Here is a 20,000-nt window from a genome sequence, read left to right on the forward strand (position 1 = left end):
AGTGGATGGGGGTCTTCCGCCATCTTCATGGAGCAGTTAGAGAGTGACTGGGAGAGAGAGTGGTGGCCAGGCCTCGGAGACGCTGCGGCCGGGCTGCTCACGGAGCTGAACAGCAGAGGGAGAGACAGCAGTGGGCACAGCGAGGGTCTGGAGGCAGACTATGACGCCCCGGGAGCGCAGGACGTGTGGGGTGGAGGGGAGGGAGATGGAGGCTCTGGGGGAGGAGACGCAGAGATCCATCACAGTGCTGCCAAAATCACACACTCACAGAGCTCCGGCTCCTCAATCATGGAAGCAGCAGGAGAGTGCGGTACAGGTAAAACACACCAGCGGGCTCGGTCACGCGGGCACGGGCTCGGTCACGCGGGCTCGGTCACGCGGGCACGGGCTCGGTCACGCGGGCACGGGCTCGGTCATGCGGGCATGGTCTCGGTCACGCGGGCACGGTCTCGCGGGTACGGTCTCGCGGGTACGGTCACGCGGGCATGGTCTCGGTCTCGCGAGCACCATCTCGGTCTCGCGGGCACGGTCTCGGTCATGCGGGCACGGTCTCGGTCATGCGGGCACGGTCTCGGTCTCGCGAGCACCATCTCGGTCTCGCGGGTACGGTCTCGCGGGCACGGTCTCGAGGGTACGCTCTCGAGGGTACGCTCACACTGGCTCTAGCTGACCACATGGACATGGTCGTCATTATGTCCTGACAAACTCTAATAATTAACAAGTTATGCCAAACATGCCAAAATATTTAAACACTCAGACTTGTATAAGTGACATACAAGAAAAGGAAGAGCACTATACACTTTTCCACCAATCAGAGCAAAGCTGTGGATGAGCACACACCCATGGTCTTGAGCAGGAGAGCTGTAGGTGAAGGAGGTGACAGGTGGATGTTTGACAGTAACATGTCTTTCTCTGGACAGAGGCGAGTAACAGCAGTCCCCAGTCCCAGGTGGCCATGGTGGGAGGTGTGGACAGGGAGCAAAGGACAGTGGTACCACTGGCCGTGGTGTCCACCCTTACCGCAGTCTGTCTACTGGTACTGGTGGGAATCCTCATCTACTGGAGGTACTGCCAACACAAACAATAAGCTTAAACATGAAATGATGAAATATGGAACTGGGTATAAATTTGAGTCTGGATATTTTGTCTGCATGTTGTGTGTGTACAGGAGGTGTTTTCAGGCAGCACATTTTTATGTAGAGGACAATGTGTCTCCCAAAGTCATAAGAGCTCCATCAACGCCTCTGCTGACTGCTACAGGTACACACACACACACACACACACACACACACACACACACACACACACACACACACACACACACACAGAAAAAAAACACTGAAACCTTTGGGTTTTGCAGAGGAACACACATCCCTTCCAGTAAAAGACTTTGTGAAGCACGTTGAAGACCTTCACTCCAAAAACACATTCTCCCAGGAGTTTGAGGTACTTTCTCAGTTATCTGTTCCAAAGTCTTACTCACCTAATTCAGTGTGTGTTAAATGTGCTACAATGAATTGCAAAATGCAGGAATGACATCGTGATTGTGAGCGATATGACACTGCAACTGAGCATGTGCAGAAGTGACACCTGAGCATGCTCTGTGTGAGGAGCTCCGTTTATGTACAGCACTGGTTTTAGTGGCACCACCCGCATGACTGTCCATGCAAAGCAGGCCAGTCTGAGCTTATCTACGCTAGTGTAAGCTAGTCACAGCTGGTCTAAAACAGTCCGAGCTGCTTGGAGACAGACTGAGTCAATCTATGGAAGTCTGAGCCTGTGTAAACCAGTCTGAACTATTCAGCTGGCCTAAGACAGTGTTGTATCTTCTCTGGTCTCATCCAGTCTGGTCCAGTCTGAGCCAGTTTGAGCCACTCATCAGCTCTGCCTCTGCCCTGTCTGTCCTGAACATTCACTGTTGTGTTCTTTCTGCGTCCCCCCCATTAGATCCTGAAAGAGTCCTACGAGGTAAGACACATCTGCTTTGGTGGTTCTTGCCCCTATAAAAGTGTAGTTGTAGTTGACCATCATCTGGCCTAACTAACCACACTGGAGGTCTTACTGTGAGCTGTTTGCATGAGCGCTGTGTGCAGGTTGATAGCTTTAACAGCCTGACAGGAGTTCTACAGGAGCACTTTCAGCTGTAGTACTGGACCGACCACACCACACTGGCTTTGAGTGACAGGACCTGGTGATTGTTTACAGGAGATCCAGTCCTGCACCGTGGACGTTGGCATTACAGCGGACTGCTCAAACCATCCGGACAACAAATGCAAAAACCGCTATATCAACATCCTGGCCTGTATGAGCTCTTCATCGTCTTACACACACACACACACACACACACACACACACACACACACACACACACACACACACACACACACACGGATGCTGGAGTCTCAGAGTATTAGTATCTTTATGGTTTGGCATTGTATTCCAATACATTAGATTTGACATTAACTGACTGAAAGTATAAATTCAGAATTTCAGATTTAATTAAAGGACTTCCATTTAAATATTAGCTGGAATCACCTAACAGAAACCACAGATCAGTACTGGCTTGCATTCCCAAGCAGATAACTGGAATCACAATTTTTGGATTAGGGCTATGGTTAGGATTAGGGCTAGGGTTAGGACTACAGTTAGGGTTAGGGATAGGGCTAGGGTTTGGATTAGTATTAACACACACACACACACACACACACACACACACACACACACACACACACACACTCACACACATCTTCCTTTTTTCCTAGATGACCATAGTCGAGTTAAGCTTTCCCACAGTCTAGAGAAAGATGGACAGACTGGAGACTACATAAATGCCAATTTTGTGGATGTAAGTAATTTAAGTAAACATGCATGCAGAATACAATTGTCACTTTAGCTTTAAAAGATCTCAAAGGTTTGCAGTGATCTTGACACAACGATGCCTGCACTGCAGCTGTAGTCACCATCACAAGATAACAGATACATAACAATACGACAGTGTGCACTGGTTACCGTGTAGTGTAAGTATGATAATGGCCTGCACTAGGGCTACAAACACCCAAAGGCGTACATAGCAGCCCAGGGTCCAGTGAAGGCCAGCCTGGAGGACTTCTGGAGGATGGTGTGGGAGCAGAATGTTGGGGTCATCGTCATGATCACCAACCTGGTGGAGAAGGGCCGGGTGAGCATGTCCATATGAAGCTGGGGGGGTTGGGGGGGTGTAGCTGGGTTGCAGGTGGAGACTCTAGGAGCCTTCATGGTGTACATTCCCTGTTTAATATCATACATACTTTAAAATGTGTGATATAGATTGTCTGTGAATGATAAAGCTATTGTAATGGTGTGTGTGGGGTGACTATGGTCCACAGAGGAAATGTGACCAGTATTGGCCTAAGGAGAACCAGGAGGAGTATGGAAGCTTCCTCGTCACGCTGAGAAATACACAAACCTTGGCCTACTTTACCAGGAGGACCTTCGGCTTGAGATACATCAACATCAAAAAGGTTTGAGATTGTCATGGTAACAGTCAACATTCCAGACCAGCCCTGTACAGCGCATGGCAGAGTTCGTGGATAGACAAATTCAAAATAAACACATAAAGTGAAGACTAGAGTCAATTCGTCTTCTACAGTTGTGTGTGTCCATGTCCAGGGCTCTCAGAAGTCTAGCAGTCCAGAGAGGACAGTTGTTCAGTACCATTACACTCAGTGGCCAGACATGGGCGTCCCAGAGGACACCCTGCCTGTCCTGTCCTTCATCCAGAGGTCGTCCCAGGCTGGGAGTCCTGACGCAGGTCCTGTGGTGGTGCACTGCAGGTACGTGGGTTGAAGCAGGGCTGAAGTTATGAAGTTATGACATTATGAAGTTATGACATTTTGAAGCTATGATGTTATTAAGGTATGACATTATGAAGTTATGACATTTTGAAGTTATGATGTTATCAAGGTATGACATTATGAAGTTATGACATTTTGAAGTTATAAAATTATGACATTTTGTGTTATGAACTTATGACATGAAGTTATGACATTTTGAAGTTATGATGTTATCAAGGTATGACATTATGAAGTTATGACATTTTGAAGTTATGAAATTATGACATTATGAGTTATGATGTTATCAAGTTATGACATTATGAAGTTATGAAGGCATCTGTGACTTAACAGGCTTCTTAACTCACTATATGAGAGCTGAGGAGGTGATCAACCTAGTAGTAACAGTTACCAGATTAATACAAATACACTATGATAATAGGAGTAATATATATTTGATCATTGTCTCATAAGTGAATAACATGACAAACATGGGAAATACAACCAATATATATAAACATCACTATAGAGCACACAGGGTCCGTGGTATTTCAACAGTAATGATAGGGCTTAAATTCCACGTTCAAACAGCAGTCCTGATAGCATAGTGTATGGTCAGCTGGTGTTGTAGATACTGAACAGTGCTGGGCTCCATGATCTGATGACCATGATCTGATGGGCTCCATGATCTGATGACCATGATCTGATGGGCTCCATGATCTGATGACCGGGATCTGATGGGCTCCATGATCTGATGACCATGATCTGATGTGTGTGTGTGTGTGTGTGTGTGTGTGTGTGTGTGTGTGTGTGTGTGTGTGTGTGTGTGTGTGTATGTAGTGCTGGCGTAGGAAGGACAGGAACCTATATTGTCATAGACAGCATGCTCAAACAGATCAAGGCTGAAGGTACAGTGAACATCATGGGCTTCCTCAAACACATCCGCACCCAGAGGAACTATCTGGTGCAGACAGAGGTACTGCGTTCACCTCCCGCTACAGCACTAATCCACATCATACTACACCATCATACACCATCATGCCACCATACACTATCATACTACACCCTCATAATACAGTATCATACTACACCATCATACTACAGTATCATACACCATCATACGCCACCATCAAACTACAACATCATACTACACCATCATACTACAGTATCATACACACTATCATACTACACCATCATACAACACCATCATCATACTACACCATCATTCTACACCCTGATTGTAGCACCTCAGGTCTCAGGTCTCATATCTCAGGTCTCAGGTCTCATGTCTCATGTCCTTTCCCCTGTCACCTCTCCTTGCTCACTGGATCCAGAGTCTCTGTAAAGCTACTTTGTGTCAACACCTATTGTAAAAAGAACTACACAAATACATTTTAGTTTATTTGAACCTTATAAAATGGATCTAGTTTTAAATGACTTTATTGTCCTGGCTCTGCTGTCCTGGATAACTGAGTAATTGTTCGGGCTCATGTCTGCTGCTGTTCATGTGTGTGCATGAGCTGTAAATAAATGGTTCAGAAGCAGCCCAGGATGTCCCACGTGTATCTGGGGTGTATTGTTGTTCAGACCAAAGACCTGTCAGTGCTGTTGAGCACCCAGGGCAGCAAGCAGACAACTTGGACGATTATTCTTCTGATCACGAAGGAACCTGTCAGGAACACTTTACTGATGCAACACTAATTGCTCTTTCTTGCATGCAGGAACAATATGTTTTTATCCACGACGTCATAGTAGAGGCCATTCGGAGTAAAGAGACACGGGTGTCATCCAGCCACATTCATGCCTACGTCTCTGACCTTCTAACCCCTGGACCAACTGGCAAGACTCGTTTGGAGAAACAGTTCAAGGTATGGTAAGATCTCCTGACCATCCATGCTGTCTGGTCACAATGACAGAGTCTAATCACATTGAACCTTGCTGGATTGTTGCAGCTGATCAGTCAGAACTGTGCGAAACAGTGTGACTATGTGACAGCCCTAAAGGAACACAACATGCCAAAGAACAGGAGTTCTGCCCTGCTGCCCGGTGAGTGACTCTGGGTCATCCCATCGTGGTAATCTCACCGTCGTGATCCTATCCTTTCTGTAGGCATCACACTCAGACTGCATGAAGGTATGATGAACATTGCAGTGATTTTGATGATGGACAGATATTGAAAATGTGTGCTGCTCCACTAACGAGCTAACGCTATGAGCAGCCCCGTGTCCCATGGCCTTTACCCAGCTCTGTCTGTGTCTAGTGGAGAGATCCAGAGTGCACTTGTCCAGTGCAGTGGGAGACTCCTCAGACTACATCAATGCCTCATACATCATGGTGAGAACCTGTGAGCTGTGTGTTGCAGCACAGTAAACACGCAGAGCTTGGGAACCAAGTGTTAAAGCTAGAGGCCTTTTTGTTTTACAGGGCTACTATCAGAGCTGTGAGTTCATCATAACGCAGAGTCCTCTGCCCAACACTGTGCAAGACTTATGGAGGATGCTGTGGGACCATCACACTCAGATTATCGTCTCTCTAGCAGACACGCAGACCCAGGTGGGATCCTGTGACGTACAAGCATCTATACTGAATTATTAACAGTGAGATACTCAAAACGTAATACTGAATAGATTAACAGAACTTGCCTATCTGTTTTTTAAGGAAGGAGACTGTGTGTACTGGCCCAGCAGAGAGCAGCCAATCAGCTGTGAGAGTTTCACGGTGACATTCAGAGGGGAAGAAAGAGTGGGTCCATCTGATGGGTCTCTGGTGGTGCACAACTTCACTTTGGAGGCCCTAAAGGTGCGGAAAACATAAACCTCGTTTCCACTGTACAGCCAAACAGTTACAGTGTAGGGCCATGTGAGGTGGTTCTGGACTCCTGAGCCCAGTCACAGGTTCTTTTTGAACAAGGAAGTGTTTACAGCAGTAACCGGTTCTCACAATTATGTGACAGTTGTCGCTAAAGAATTCCAGTTGCTGCATGTGTTTGACAACATGGAGTTTTCAACTGTTTTTAAGATTTTTGTGTAAAAAACATTGCAACAAGAGGCCTACCTCTGTAGAGCCAATCAGTGAACCCGTTATTAAGTCATCCCCCCATGCAGTTCTGTGGCAATGAATTCAGTTTTTAAGCAATTCATGCCCAAATGTATTTGATTGGAGATGTGATTGGAGTGGTTACTGTCCATACTCAAAACTTTCTGGCCCACAGTGGAAGTCTTTTCATCAGCTGATCTAAGGACCAAGGCTGCTTGGTTGTTGCACTTTTTCTGCTATGCTACCTATATCTGTCGCTCACTGAACTGGTGTGTGATAGGATGACTACATGTTGGAGGTACGCTGGTACCAGGCACCTCATTGGCTCAACCCAGATGGCCCCATCAGCAAAGCTTTCGAACTTGTCAACATCATCAGAGAAGAGAGCACCCACCGAGAGGGAAGCATCGTCATTCACGACAGGTAAAGAATGTTTCCTTACTGACTGTGCGACTATCTTTGTGCCCTATCGAGCTAAAGCCAAACTAGTCGAGCTATTCCACTTCAGCATGACTTTAACCATGGAACAAATACAACCATGAAGTCATGAGCTGGTCTACTCCAAATACTCAAAGGTGGGACCTTACTGGAATCCTACCTAGAAGTTGCACTGCAACTGAACCTGTCCCTACTCCTGCTCATGATTAATCCAACCTGTGACTTCTTGTCCTGGAGGTTCGGAGCATCTAGCGCTGGGACCCTGTGCTCTCTAATCACTCTGGTTAACGAGCTGGAGGAGGAGGACTGTGTAGATGTCTACCACACGGCGAGGACGATCAACCTGATGAGACCCGGAGTCTTCAGTGATATTGTAAGACAACCGACATACTGATGATCTAAATGCATCCAGACAGGAAACCAATCTCAATCATCATGATCATGGACACACTGACAGTGTCAGCTGAGAGCACAAGGTCATTCTAGCACTTCAGCTGGGATTCTGTTGAACTGAACCTAGACACAGTTACTAGCACAAAGCCTTTCACCATCTACTTAACATTAATCTCTATGGCAAGATTAAATGAATTGATCTGTTTTCAGGAGCAGTATCGGTTCCTTTACGAAGCTGTTCTGAGCTTGGTAAGCAACAAGGAGGATGAGAAGATCCTCCACTCCACCGAGAACAACGGCAACATCTCCGCAGGCTCAGCCAAAACCACAGAGAGCCTGGAGTCCCTTATGTGACCATTTAATGCCGCATGTTAGGAGGGTAACACCTGTGATGCTGTAAATCACCATTGTTTACATCAAAAGAGAGTAGTCTTCCCTACGCCTCCACAATGGGCTGGCTGGGGACAGGATGTGGTCCGGTTTTTAATTGTGCCTTTCTGTATAACTTGTACTTTACAGTGCTTTGATATAATGTTATTGTTGAAACTAATGCCAAAATTTTTACTCTTTTGAAAAGTTCATTGTTCTGTTGGTACTCATGTCTTTTTTAGTTTAGCTTGTTAAAAGGTCAAATTTATATGTAACTGGTGACGTGTTTAAAATCCAATTCTGTATCTATTTTCTGAGAAAGCGATAGATTTGAAATGCATTTCTCTACAAATGTAGCTTAAGAACACACTGTTACACAAAGAGTTCATGATGTACTCATCACTGACCACATCAACAGACCAAACCCCCTTTGTATGAACACATTTTCTATTTTAGTACTTTTGCTTTAAGGTTATTTTTAGAGATGAACAACTTCTTTATTATTTAGTGTGTTTGAAGTAACTGATAGTTCTGCTTCGGTCTGTTTAGCTGCAGACAGAACACTGACATTATTTACTTCCTGTTTGTCCTCAACACCAGCAGGTTTGTTCCTGCTTCCATCTCAGCTTCATCAAGGCCTGAAGAAACACGGCCGAGAAACTAATCACTGCCACTTATGCAACATGCATTTCATATCTATGTAACATTCACTTTAAAACCTAGTTATTTACTTCCTTCGGAGAAGGAAACAGGATAATTTAACACACATTCCACTTCAAGATGAGACAAACTTCTTCCCTTCAGATTCATTTTGCTTGTAGTTGATTTTATATAAAAATCATATTTACCAAACAGTGTAATGTGTTCGAATTGTACTTATAAAAATCCTAAATGCACCATTTGTGAAGTGTGTCCAGTGTGCCCAGTACAGAATTCCCTGCCGTTTTTCCTGTCATTGTGCAGCGTGTTGGACTGTGTCTGTCTCGTCCTTCTGGAATAAATACAGCCCTGCTGAACACTGGTCACCAGGTGGCAACAGATTTCACAACCCTGTAATAAAACATAACCACTATAATGGTCTTCAGTGTTACTGATACGAGTACAGTGCTGTACTGGCTGAATGGGTGTTGGTGTTGAAGGCATCTGCACTGCTGCAAAATAAACCCACATCTGTAACCTCAACTTGGACCTTTCTGCTCAACACTGGGTCTAAAATAGGCAAAACAAAGGACAGCTGGGCATGAGCCACATCCACTGAAGCCTTTTGTACATACATGGTTTATTTGTCATTTTGTTACATAAATAACACGCGTCCGCATCCACAGAAGCTCTTAAACGTGTAAAAGGTCACAGAAGAGCAGGCTCCGCCCATCAGATCGGCCATTTCCATTGGTCAGCAGGGGCTTCTTCCACCAGCGGTTCCCATGGTTTCCACTCCAACATCTTCTTGGACAAGGACAGCTCTGCCTCTGCCTACATAAATAATTCAGACACAGCTTACACATTAAAGACCCGCAGTGATGCGAGAAGGTTGATGTCATCGGGCAGTATTTAGGCGTCAGTGCCGTCTTCACAGATGTGTCCAACACTCATGTGTAAGGCATCACCACACACTATGACAAGGTAGCAAAACGTCCTTTTGATAACCTGATAGAGATGATACCTTCAATCATGAAATGTTCTGTATGTGTGAAAACACGGCCGTACGACACAGTGATGTCTAAACAGGGATAGCTTGGGTGGCTCGTGTTGGCGAATGCTTCGTCTGATCTTGGTAAAATGCTGAATTTTCAGTCTGAAGGTTTAGGCCGTGAGCAGCGTCATGTCTGCCGTCGTGATGTTCACTTACTTGTGCTATTGCTTCCTCAATTTCTCCGCAGTTTATCTTCTTTTCCAGCTTCTGTATATCAGTTTCCTTCACAAAATATTATAGCAGAAGGAACCTCAGGCCACAGCGTTCAAGAACATTACAGCACATTCAAAACACAGAGCACACACAACACACTGGGATCAACAGGCCACAAAAAGTTCTGTAATGTATGTGCTAATCTCTACACGACCACTCCTGAAGTTGGGTCCAGATTCACCAGACATTTCTTAAAAAGATCAGATACACTGAGTGCAAACACCAATCCAGTTAAAGCAGATGAAGATCAGACTGCTGTGATCAGACCCCACGCGCCAGGGCTCTCTCAGCAGGGGCTTCTCACCGTTTTGACGTGGTGGAGCCTCTCTGTGATCAGCTGTTCGGTGTACTTCCTGTATGCAGCATCCTGGGGCAGCTTCTGCAGGGACGTCAAAATCCTGCTGTACAAAATCCTAAGATGCTACAGGACGAAGAGGAAGAGGAAGAGAGTGGAGCTCAGCCCTCACTTGTAACAGATGTATTCAGACGTTACAGCCCATCTGTAAAACTTACCTCATGTGGTCTTTGTGAAACAGCAAGTCCGACCAAGCCTGTGGTCTGAAAGGAAGTTAAAGTGGATCAATCACATTATAGATCTGAATCACTACTCTCCTCCACTACAAGTCAAGATTATTACAATTTATTCAACCGAGGGGTATTGAAAAACAGTTACTTTGGTGATTTTCTTTTACCATGCCTTCTGAATAGTCACTGCTGGAGTTTAACGCCTTACGTCTCAAAGACCAGCTTGTAAGTACAGGCTATTTAAACACACACACCAGGCGGAGTAAACACAGCACTCATACACACTCACATCACAAACCTACGAGTATGCCCGCCTATGTGGTATCACCATATTACTGAACACAGCGGTCATTTACTCGCACTTAATTACACGTTGGCCAAGAGAAAAGCATCAGCGCTTTGTGAAGGCCAACGTGTGTAGCGCTGTGTTAAGGCATCCTGTAGAAAAACCACCAATGACCTCCACACTTACCTTTTTAATCACTCCTGCCATGTCTGCGCAAACGTCCGCACTCTTCCGTCGTAGAAATATGACGTCCGAGTCCAACACACCGCCCTCTTGTGGCTGTCTGTGGTATTACATCACATTGGTCGCAGTCGGACTTTTTCGTTCTATAACAATTAAATCTGCAGTTCCTATATTGTCCGGGGCGTGTTTTAGTCAGTTCTATCGCTTTACCCGCTTTTTCTGTTAACCCTGGCACCCTCTTAAGTGAAATGTCTTTGTAAAAAAAAAAAGTCAGTAACAGATTTACAATAGATGAGTTTTGTTGAGTAAAATATTATTTCTTATGCATGCCATGTTGTGTATGTGAGGGTCTTTTTTACATGTATACATTTCATGCATTAACAAGGAAAGGGACAAATTTACTTGATCAAATGTCTGTTTAAAACACACTTAAAGTGTGTGGAGTCAGTTCAGAATTGTTCAGAATTGCTTCCCAGATGTGGAAAATGTCACTGTGATCAGTTTTTATGCATAATGCACTTAAATAAATGTTTAACTGAGTGTTGTTGAAATTGCACATACTTTTCTTAAAAAGTAAAAGGTAAAAGTTAAAAGTTGTTGATAATATATTTATTAAAAGGACAATTCATTTCATATAAAGATTTTTATAATTTACTTCTTTGCACTAATACCCTCAGACCAAAATGGATGGGTTTGACACCCCTGTTCTATAAGATATATTTATATCTATTTCCAAATCACTTGAAATCACTTTTGTGAGCGATTAATTTAACTTATTAAGGAAACAGTGGAATTGTACCTATGTTTAGCAAAATTAATTAGATATTTTAATGATAGTCTAAATAAAGGCAGAGGTTATTTTGCAACTATTAGGCTGTTGGTTTTAATATTTTCCACACAATGCATAGAAAAAAATATTATGTTGTTATTATTATGTTATTAGGCTCATTTTAAGCGCAGCATCTCAATGAATTCCTTTCTTATCCCACAGTTAGCAGCAACCCGAGCCCTGCCACACACTCGAAGACTGAACTGCGATCTTGTTTAGTGTCTGGTGAAAGGGGGTCAAAACTAAATATAACCTTTAGTACTAATGTTAAATTACCTCTTGTGAAACGCACTCACTGCTGTCCTTGTGACGACTGTGACGAATTGCATTCAGCAGGTTATCAAAACGTGGATAGATTTAAATTATAGGCGTATTAGTGAAAGTGAAATTTGAGAAATTATTTTCATTCCAGTACTTTTGCAAGTTTGTTTGCATGCGTGATTGTTTGTAAACACGGTGATCGATTCGGTGAAATGGCGGACACTGACCAGCTGGAAGAGGAGCGGCTGATTGAGTTTGCCATCCAACAAAGTCTTCAGGACGTCTGCATGTTTCCAAACCAGAGAGCACGGTGGTGCGTAAACGTCCTATCCCTGACCTTCATATGTACTTGTATTTCTCGTAGGCCTACTTCAAAAAAACATTTTAAAATATGTATTTAAATTTTGTCTCAAAAGGTCATTGGACACAGCCAGTGACGAAAATCTAAAGATTTTAGCTGCGATTGACCAAGGTAATATAACAGCCTGTGTTCTGTGTTTTTGTAACATACACGCTCACTGCAAAAAAAGAATTTCATAAAAATCAGGTTTTCAAGGAAGATGTGTGATCCAGAAGGCCTGTTTGTGATCTGTGAATTTTTAGATAACTAACCTTTAAAACGTCTGGAGTGATTCTATGTGTAAACTCGTACAGCGTGTTTTCTACGTGGTGCAGGTGACGTGAACGCTGTGCGAGAACTGCGTCGACACAAAAACGCGTTTAAAGAAACAGACGCACGAGGCTGGCTGCCGTTACACCGAGCCGCCGTGCAGCCTGACGGCGAACTCCTGGACGCCGTGTGCAAGGGTGAGCGAGGGCGCGTGACGACACATCACGTGCTACGCACCTTTCAGGACCACAAAACATCTGTAAAACAACAGTATCCAACAAATAACAGTACAAACATTAAATAAAACACTATGTCTGGTTTCTTGGCCAGCTTCCCACGAGCTGAGCATGGAGGAGGTGACGGGGGAGGGCGAGACCGCGCTCACGCTGGCCGCGCGCGCGGGATGTGTGGAGAACGTGAAGGTGCTGTTGGGTCACGGAGCTTCACCGCATAACACCAACCACAAGAACGAGTCTGCACTGCTCCTGGGTAACGCCTCAAAGCAGCACGAGGTCTATCCTGACCATCACCACCTAGTCTATATCTGAGGGACTGATTGACACTAAAGTGAAATTTAGACTCCACCACAAGTGTTGATGGTTTATTGAAAATCTTTTTCAGTTGAAGGGGAGGTCTGTGTAGAGAAGTAATATTCTTTCTCTACTGAGCCTTTTTGTTCCACTACATTGACTGTACCTGGAAACCAGTTAGAAAGAAAGAAAATGTCTTGATTGTTGCAAGCTAGTAAATAACCAAAGATAAATTACTTGTGGCCTGATTCAGATTCTGAACAGAGGAAAAATAAAATGAACATAAACACTGGAATAAAGTAGAAATCCATTCACAGAGGTCATTTGTTCACCACCCTGGGTCTATGTGTACGTGGTAAAACCACTTTGACCTAGAGCACTGATCCCAGAGTAGTTGTCCCGTGTCCTCGTACCTTTATCCTCTGTGATATGAAAAGTTAAAGCTGGTCTGAGATCAGCACTCTTGCTCTGCTTTACTCTTCTGAGCCTCGGCCTGTGTGCGCTGTGCAGCGGTTGGGGTTGGCTCCTACGACATGGTGCTGGCGCTGATCTTGGGTGGAGCTTTCGTGGAGCAGGTGTGTCGGACGAAGTGGACGTCCACTCACGAGGCTGCGAGAGTGGGATGTCTGGATGTGATGATGCTGCTCCTTCGTCACGGCGGGAAAGTGGAGGCCCGGGACGCACACGGCGTCACACCACTGGGCATCGCCGCCGAGTTCGGCCACAGCGACGTCCTGCAGGTCCTCATTGAGCACGGTGAGCTGGAGACGTGTCTCGATCCACAGCTTACAGTAGGAGAGTGAGAGAGTGGGAGAGAGAGAGAGTGGGAGAGTGAGAGAGAGTGGGAGAGTGAGAGAGCAAGAGTGGGAGAGTGAGAGAGTGGGAGAGTGAGAGAGCAAGAGTGGGAGAGTGAGAGAGTGGGAGAGTGAGAGAGAGCGAGAGGGGGAGAGTGAGATAGAGTGAATGAGTGAGTGAGTGAGAGTGGGAGAGAGAGAAAGAGAGAGTGTCCAGGGCAGAGCACGGTGGGCAGAGAGGACCGAAGCCATTGCAAAGCCACCCAGAATGCTGGTTAATTGTACTGTCCTATACTCCTGTGTCCACTAGGGGGCGATGTCAATGCACAGGCCACCAACGGAGACACGGTGCTGTATGACGCAGCAGGTTCTGGAAACCTGGACTGCATTCAGCTGCTCCTCCATTATGGTGCCAGTCCTAACGTGGCCAGTCTGGCCTTCCAATTGCCCATCCACCGGGCCGCCTACCAAGGGCACTATCTGTGAGTCTGCACCCCTAGACCACACCCTACACCCTACACACTACCTGTGAGTCTGCACACACATGTACTACATTTAATTTATATAGTGCAAGTTTTCAACTTGCTTTACAGAAAAGAGAGGTCACACAGAAGAGTAATAAAGGTTTCTGCCTCATTTAAGGCAGAGTTAATGTTGTCAGTGTTTTTAACCCCACAGGGTTCTGAAGACCCTCATCCCTCTCACCACTAAGCGGGCCATCCGCCTGTCTGGGACGAGTCCTGTGCACTCAGCAGCAGACGGAGGTCACGCCTCCTGTCTGGAGCTGCTTGTTCAGACGGGATTCGACGTCAACTCCCCGCTCGGTGCGCACATCTCCGACAACTACGACGACATGAGGAAGACGGCGCTGTTCTTTGCCGTTTCCAATGGCGACGTGACGTGCGCCCAGCTGCTGTTGGAGGCGGGGGCGAGTCCAGAGCTGGACCCTCTGCGCTGCCTCCTGGTGGCCGTGCGCGCCAGCCACTACGAGCTCGTCCGTCTGCTCCTGGCACACGGGGCCGACGCCAACTGCTTCTTCACCGTGGTGACGGACACCGCCTTCCCCACGGCACTGCAGTACTGCCTAAGGGACGAGACCTTGCTGCGCATGCTGCTTAGCAACGGCTACCGTGGGGACAGCTGCTTCCACTGCTACCATGACCAGCACTACACGGGGTGTGTGTGGGGGCAGGACTTCTCTCTGCACAGCAACACGGACAGCCACTCCAGGAAAGTAACGGTAAGTTGTTCCTTGTGTTACACACACACACACAGGCGGTCTTTGCACAGAGGCGTGGCTAGGCAACTGCCTTGGGCCCCGCCCACTGCAGCCCACTGGAGGGGCCCCCTGATTAGCTGACTTATTGTGTTTTTATTGTGTTTATGTGTGTTTATGGGTGTGTGTGTGTGTGTTTTCGGGTGTGTGTGTGTGTGTGTGTGATGCACTGTATTGTGTGTGTTTATGGGTGTGTGTTTTAGTTTTGTGATTTCATCAGCGTGTTCTGGCTGAGGCACATGGCCGGCCCTGTGGTTCGCACCCTCATTGACTACATCAGACACGTGCCCATCTGCTCCAGGCTGAGGAAGATCTTGGAGGGGCAGAAGGAGTGGACTGAGATCTACCACATCCTCCGTTAGCCACATCCCCCCCCCCCCACACACACACACACAAACACACACAAACACACACACACACACACACACACAAACACACACACACACACACACACACAAAACACATGCACGCACACCCACGCACCCATGCACACACACAATACAGTGCATCACACACACACATGCACACACACACACACAAACACACACACACACACACACACACACACTTACTCACTCTCTCTCTCTCTCTCTCTCCCTTGCTCGCTCTCTCTCTCTCTCTCTCTCTCTCCACTGTGCGACCTGTGGTGTGTTGGGAACAGGGAACCCATGCTCTCTGCAGCACCTGTGCAGGCTGGTGATCAGGGAGAAGATGCCCCTGAGGACACTCAACAACCCTGAGGTCATGGCCACTGTGCACTTTCCTCCAACTCTGAAGAACTACCTCATTTACAAGGAGCTTGACCTGTATGACAGAGGGACAGAGGGGTGGTAGGGACACAGAGGGACAGGGGGTTGGTAGGGACACAGAGGAGCAGAAGGGTGGTAGGGACAGAGAGGAGAAGAGGGGTGGTAGGGACACAGAGGGACAGAGGGGTGGTAGGGACACAGAGAGACAGAGGGGTGCTAGGAACACAGAGGGGTGATAGGGACACAGAGAGACAGAGGGGTGGTAGGGACACAGAGGAGCAGAAGGGTGGTAGGGACACAGAGGAGAAGAGGGGTGGTAGGGACACAGAGGGTTGGTAGGGACACAGAGAGACAGAGGGGTGGTAGGGACACAGAGGGGTGATAGGGACACAGAGAGACAGAGGGGTGGTAGGGACACAGAGGAGCAGAAGGGTGGTAGGGACACAGAGGAGAAGAGGGGTGGTAGGGACACAGAGGGTTGGTAGGGACACAGAGAGACAGAGGGGTGATAGGGACACAGAGGGGTGATAGGGACACAGAGAGACAGAGGGGTGATAGGGACACAGAGGGTTGGTAGGGACACAGAGAGACAGAGGGGTGATAGGGACACAGAGGGACAGAGGGGTGGTTGGTACACAATCTAATATTTTGCTACTGTATAGTTAACACGTATTCTCCTGTTATCTTACTTAACTGAAACTGTTGTATTTTCTAGGAGGCCAGATTTAAACATTTGAAAAGAAGTTTAGTGACATTTTAAGTGACAATTAAATTGAAAGACTGATATCATTATTTTAAGTACTGTGTTAAATAAACAATTTCAAATGAGTGCCAAATTGCTTGGCATTACGTATTTTTATATTGCACACATGAAGAAGGCTGTGGGATATTCCTGGCCAGCAAGTGGAATATCCCACAGCCGACCCTGGACTCTCCACTGAGGCAGCTGGGGGTTATTACAGGTCAACATTTAACAGCAGTTTACGGGCGAAGCAGTTTACTACGAGTGTCAGTAGAGTGGTGATCCACAGCGCTGCCAGAGACTTCACTTATATTTTGACTTTCTCTTTGAGTCTTAAACTACACTGCAGTTACTCCCTGGATGACTGTTGCAACTGTCCACAACCTTTTACCTTTGAAGGTCGTCATTTAAAGCAGCAGCCGTGACTGGGAGGTCAGTGGGGGACACATGCTATGGTTAGGGTTAGGGTTAGGGTTAGGGTTAGGGTTAGGGTTAGGGTTATTTTTCAAATATATATAACATCTGTCGCTTACAGATAAATATCACACACACACAATCACACAACAGAACCAGCAGAATGGATTCACTATAATATTTAACATAATATAGTTATAGAATTATATATAATACTCATATGAGTAAACATATTTCTGTTGTGGAGTCAGAAGGTAATTACAAACCAAAGTGGGTTACAAAAGTAAAAAGCTGTCTCTATTGGTCATCAACGTTACTGGTCATCAATGTTACTGGTCATCAACGTCCAAGCTGTTTGCAGTCTCAGAAGTGCTGGCTATCTGCTGTCATCCACAGGCTTGCTATTGAGGGTTAGTTGCGTTAGGTTCTAAACTCGTTGCCTCGCTGGGATTATTTTGGGCGTGAACAATGCGGTGAGGATCTTGCTGACAGACGTCTCTGCGCTGTGGGGTGAGCTCACGTTCTTTTTGAAGCTCTATCTGGTTGACTCCCACCGCCAAAAAAAGCACAGGCGTCAGGAACAGGCTTTGTCCCGCGGCCCTCGCCGCACTCTTAAAGCCCCGCACCCGCCATTCCCCAACAGAGGGACAGAGGACGCGCACCGTTCCCCTTCCATCGCCCAACGCCCTCACGCTACAAGAGCAGGAACCTGGTCCCGTCACGTCCCGCTGGAGGTCATGAGCACCTTTGGCTATCGGCGGGAGCTGAGCAAGTATGAGGAGCTGGATGATGATGAGCTTCTGGCCTCACTCACCACAGAAGAGCTTCAGGAGCTGGAGAAGGAGCTGGCTGATATCGATCCGGACGGAAACGTTCCCATCGGACTGAGGCAGAGGGACCAGACGGACAAAACTCCCACAGGCACCTTCAGCCGGGATGCTCTAATGAAATACTGGGAGAAGGAGACACAAAAGCTGCTTGAAAATGAGAGAATGGAGTCCTCCAGCCCTCAGGTCAGTGAGGCGTACTTCTCTGAAATACACCAAACCTTATAGACCCTCACCATAGTAGAGGGTGTATAGTGTAAGATCATGGTATCAAAAAGTTATGTTCTACAATAATCTGTTCATTTGCTGCCATATTTATATACCTTTGTGAAATGCTGTCCAAAATCATCTTGGTGTTTACAATTTGATGTATAGCAAATTATAATCCACAGAGAAAATGTCCTTACCAGTGTCCGTATTCAACAATACTGCTGGTTTTATTCAACATTATTGCTAAGTCATGGTTTTATTCAACATTACTGCTGGGATATGGTGTTGTTCAAAATTAGGACTGAGTCATGGTGGTGTTCAACATTCCTCCTGTCTTCTCCAGGATGATCAGTGTCATGAAACAGAGGAATGTGCGACAGAAAGCAACAGCTCAGAATCAGAGGAAGAAACCACCAACGAGAATGAAAAAGACGGAAGAGGACAGGAGCAAGATGAAGAAGATGATGAAGATGAGAGTCAATCTGAGGAACCTGTTAGTGAAGATGAGGAAGAAGGAGATGAAGATGAGGATGGGGATGAAGATGAGGATGGAGATGAAGATGAGGAGGAAGAGGATAAAGAACAGAAGAACAGTTCTGAAAAGGAGAGTGTTCCTGAGATATGTCCTCTTCCAAATAACCTGTGTAATGGGCATTCAGCCCTCAGGCCAGAAGGACTGAGGAGTTCCCCAGCGGAGCCCAGTCCCCGTCCCAGTCCCAGTCCTCATCCCAGTTCCAGTCCCAGTCCCAGTCCCAGAGTCCAGCAGTGCAGCCAACTCTCAGGGAACCCCACAATCGTGGATGAGGCTTTGGAGAAGATCCTCAGCGATGATCCTGAAACCACGGAGGTCAATCTGAACAACATTGACAACATATCGCAGGAAACGCTGATTCGCTTTGCGCAGGCCCTCAGGTCCAACACGCACGTCCGCGTCTTCAGCTTGGCGAACACTCGTGCGGACGACCAGGTGGCCTTCGCCATCGCCAGGATGCTGCGGGAGAACGTTCACGTGACCAACCTCAACATCGAGTCCAACTTTGTGACAGGGAAGGGAGTTCTGGCGCTGGTGCAGGCGCTCGGCCACAACACCACCCTCACGGAACTGCGCTTTCACAACCAGCGGCACATGTGTGGGGGTCAGGTGGAGATGGAGATGGTGAAGCTCCTGAGAGACAATACCACCATCCTCAAGCTGGGCTACCAGTTCGACCTGCCGGGCCCGCGCATGAGCATGACGGGCATCCTCACTCGGAACCAGGACCGCCAGAGGCAGAGGCGCATGCAGGAGCTGCATCAGCAGCCGGGCGGCGCCACTATGTCTGTGGACCGCCGTACCAGTGCACTCCAGAAGAACACGCCCACGTCCTCCCCGTTCGCCACACCCAGAGGGTCACCTTGGTGTTCGCCACGGCTGCCGCGCCACGACACAGGGAGGAAGAACGCTCCTCCACCTCCACCCCCTCCACCCCCACCACCTCCACCGCCCCCTCCACCTCCACCCAAAGCCCACAGTCTCCCTGAGAAGAAAGCTCCCACCAGAATGATTGCAGAGGTGATCAGACTCCATGAAGCTGGCTCCAAGAAGAAGCAGCAGGCTTCTGGCAAGAGGATGTGTAAGAAGCTGAGAAGAGCGTCCAAGGAGAAGGAGACGGAGAACATCCTGAAGGATCTGAAGACAGCGCTGAGGCCCATCGCCGAGCGAGACACCTCCAGACCCTCCACGCCACAGAGGTCCGCACACGACCAGCTCATGGCCGACATCCGAGCAAGCAGCGTCAGATCTCTCAGACGTGTGAGTATCACTCACATGCAT

General features: G+C 47.1%; 4 protein-coding genes across 8 annotated transcripts in view; 3 read left to right on the top strand and 1 right to left on the bottom strand.

Annotated features, from left to right (window-relative positions):
* Positions 1-9,070, top strand: part of ptprz1b (protein tyrosine phosphatase receptor type Z1b) — a 32,987-nt gene extending 23,917 nt beyond the window's left edge. For all 3 annotated transcript variants that reach the window (XM_077005511.1, XM_077005512.1, XM_077005513.1), the window contains exons 13-30: positions 921-1,065; positions 1,169-1,260; positions 1,361-1,446; positions 1,948-1,968; positions 2,206-2,302; positions 2,763-2,845; positions 3,044-3,178; positions 3,366-3,500; positions 3,649-3,812; positions 4,650-4,785; positions 5,531-5,677; positions 5,762-5,855; positions 6,070-6,143; positions 6,234-6,362; positions 6,468-6,608; positions 7,126-7,268; positions 7,521-7,656; positions 7,887-9,070. In XM_077005511.1, coding sequence (XP_076861626.1) covers positions 921-1,065; positions 1,169-1,260; positions 1,361-1,446; positions 1,948-1,968; positions 2,206-2,302; positions 2,763-2,845; positions 3,044-3,178; positions 3,366-3,500; positions 3,649-3,812; positions 4,650-4,785; positions 5,531-5,677; positions 5,762-5,855; positions 6,070-6,143; positions 6,234-6,362; positions 6,468-6,608; positions 7,126-7,268; positions 7,521-7,656; positions 7,887-8,030 — 2,102 coding nt within the window. In that variant the 3' untranslated portion in view covers positions 8,031-9,070. The remainder of the gene's footprint in view (positions 1-920; positions 1,066-1,168; positions 1,261-1,360; positions 1,447-1,947; positions 1,969-2,205; positions 2,303-2,762; positions 2,846-3,043; positions 3,179-3,365; positions 3,501-3,648; positions 3,813-4,649; positions 4,786-5,530; positions 5,678-5,761; positions 5,856-6,069; positions 6,144-6,233; positions 6,363-6,467; positions 6,609-7,125; positions 7,269-7,520; positions 7,657-7,886) is intronic.
* Positions 9,071-9,304: 234 nt separating this feature from the next.
* Positions 9,305-12,325, bottom strand: ndufa5 (NADH:ubiquinone oxidoreductase subunit A5). Of its 2 annotated transcripts, XM_077005524.1 has the most exons (6): positions 12,263-12,325; positions 10,949-11,045; positions 10,465-10,509; positions 10,256-10,372; positions 9,895-9,960; positions 9,305-9,518 (listed from the first exon to the last, which is right to left on the bottom strand). In XM_077005524.1, exons 2-6 carry the CDS (start codon positions 10,967-10,969, stop codon positions 9,417-9,419), a joined length of 351 nt encoding a protein of 116 aa, XP_076861639.1. In that variant the 5' UTR covers positions 10,970-11,045; positions 12,263-12,325; the 3' UTR covers positions 9,305-9,416. The 2 variants fall into 2 exon arrangements, with proteins under 2 accessions (XP_076861639.1, XP_076861640.1); XM_077005525.1 differs by lacking the exons at positions 10,949-11,045; positions 12,263-12,325 and adding an exon at positions 10,644-10,666.
* asb15b (ankyrin repeat and SOCS box containing 15b) lies at positions 11,965-17,116 on the top strand. Its single transcript, XM_077005515.1, has 9 exons — positions 11,965-12,348; positions 12,452-12,507; positions 12,711-12,842; positions 12,976-13,134; positions 13,686-13,931; positions 14,280-14,451; positions 14,648-15,209; positions 15,449-15,602; positions 15,907-17,116. The coding sequence occupies exons 1-9, from the start codon at positions 12,248-12,250 to the stop codon at positions 16,077-16,079; spliced, it is 1,755 nt and encodes a 584-aa protein (XP_076861630.1). The 5' UTR covers positions 11,965-12,247; the 3' UTR covers positions 16,080-17,116.
* Positions 17,117-17,710: 594 nt separating this feature from the next.
* lmod2b (leiomodin 2 (cardiac) b) overlaps positions 17,711-20,000 on the top strand; it is a 7,456-nt gene continuing 5,166 nt past the window's right edge. Inside the window, exons 1-3 of one of the 2 annotated variants that reach the window (XM_077005517.1) lie at positions 17,711-18,163; positions 18,531-19,638; positions 19,681-19,979. In XM_077005517.1, coding sequence (XP_076861632.1) covers positions 17,888-18,163; positions 18,531-19,638; positions 19,681-19,979 — 1,683 coding nt within the window. In that variant the 5' untranslated portion in view covers positions 17,711-17,887. Of the gene's footprint in view, positions 18,164-18,530; positions 19,980-20,000 lie in introns of both variants that reach the window. The other variant, XM_077005516.1, reaches the window with a different exon arrangement.

This window comes from Brachyhypopomus gauderio, chromosome 5 (genome assembly GCF_052324685.1).
Source record: "Brachyhypopomus gauderio isolate BG-103 chromosome 5, BGAUD_0.2, whole genome shotgun sequence".
Taxonomy (NCBI): domain Eukaryota; kingdom Metazoa; phylum Chordata; class Actinopteri; order Gymnotiformes; family Hypopomidae; genus Brachyhypopomus; species Brachyhypopomus gauderio.

What these genes read in the sequence shown, in the direction of transcription:
- asb15b (XM_077005515.1), top strand. Translation starts at nt 12,248, where the DNA reads ATGGCGGACACTGACCAGCTGGAAGAGGAGCGGCTGATTGAGTTTGCC. An exon ending in GCAGGTCCTCATTGAGCACG is followed by an intron (nt 13,932 to 14,279) that starts GTGAGCTGGAGA and finishes TGTGTCCACTAG; the next exon opens with GGGGCGATGTCAATGCACAG. An exon ending in GCCTACCAAGGGCACTATCT is followed by an intron (nt 14,452 to 14,647) that starts GTGAGTCTGCAC and finishes TTAACCCCACAG; the next exon opens with GGTTCTGAAGACCCTCATCC.
- ndufa5 (XM_077005524.1), bottom strand. Translation starts at nt 10,969, where the DNA reads ATGGCAGGAGTGATTAAAAAG. An exon ending in TGGCAGGAGTGATTAAAAAG is followed by an intron (nt 10,510 to 10,948) that starts GTAAGTGTGGAG and finishes ACTTCCTTTCAG; the next exon opens with ACCACAGGCTTGGTCGGACT. An exon ending in GGCTCCACCACGTCAAAACG is followed by an intron (nt 9,961 to 10,255) that starts GTGAGAAGCCCC and finishes TATTTTGTGAAG; the next exon opens with GAAACTGATATACAGAAGCT.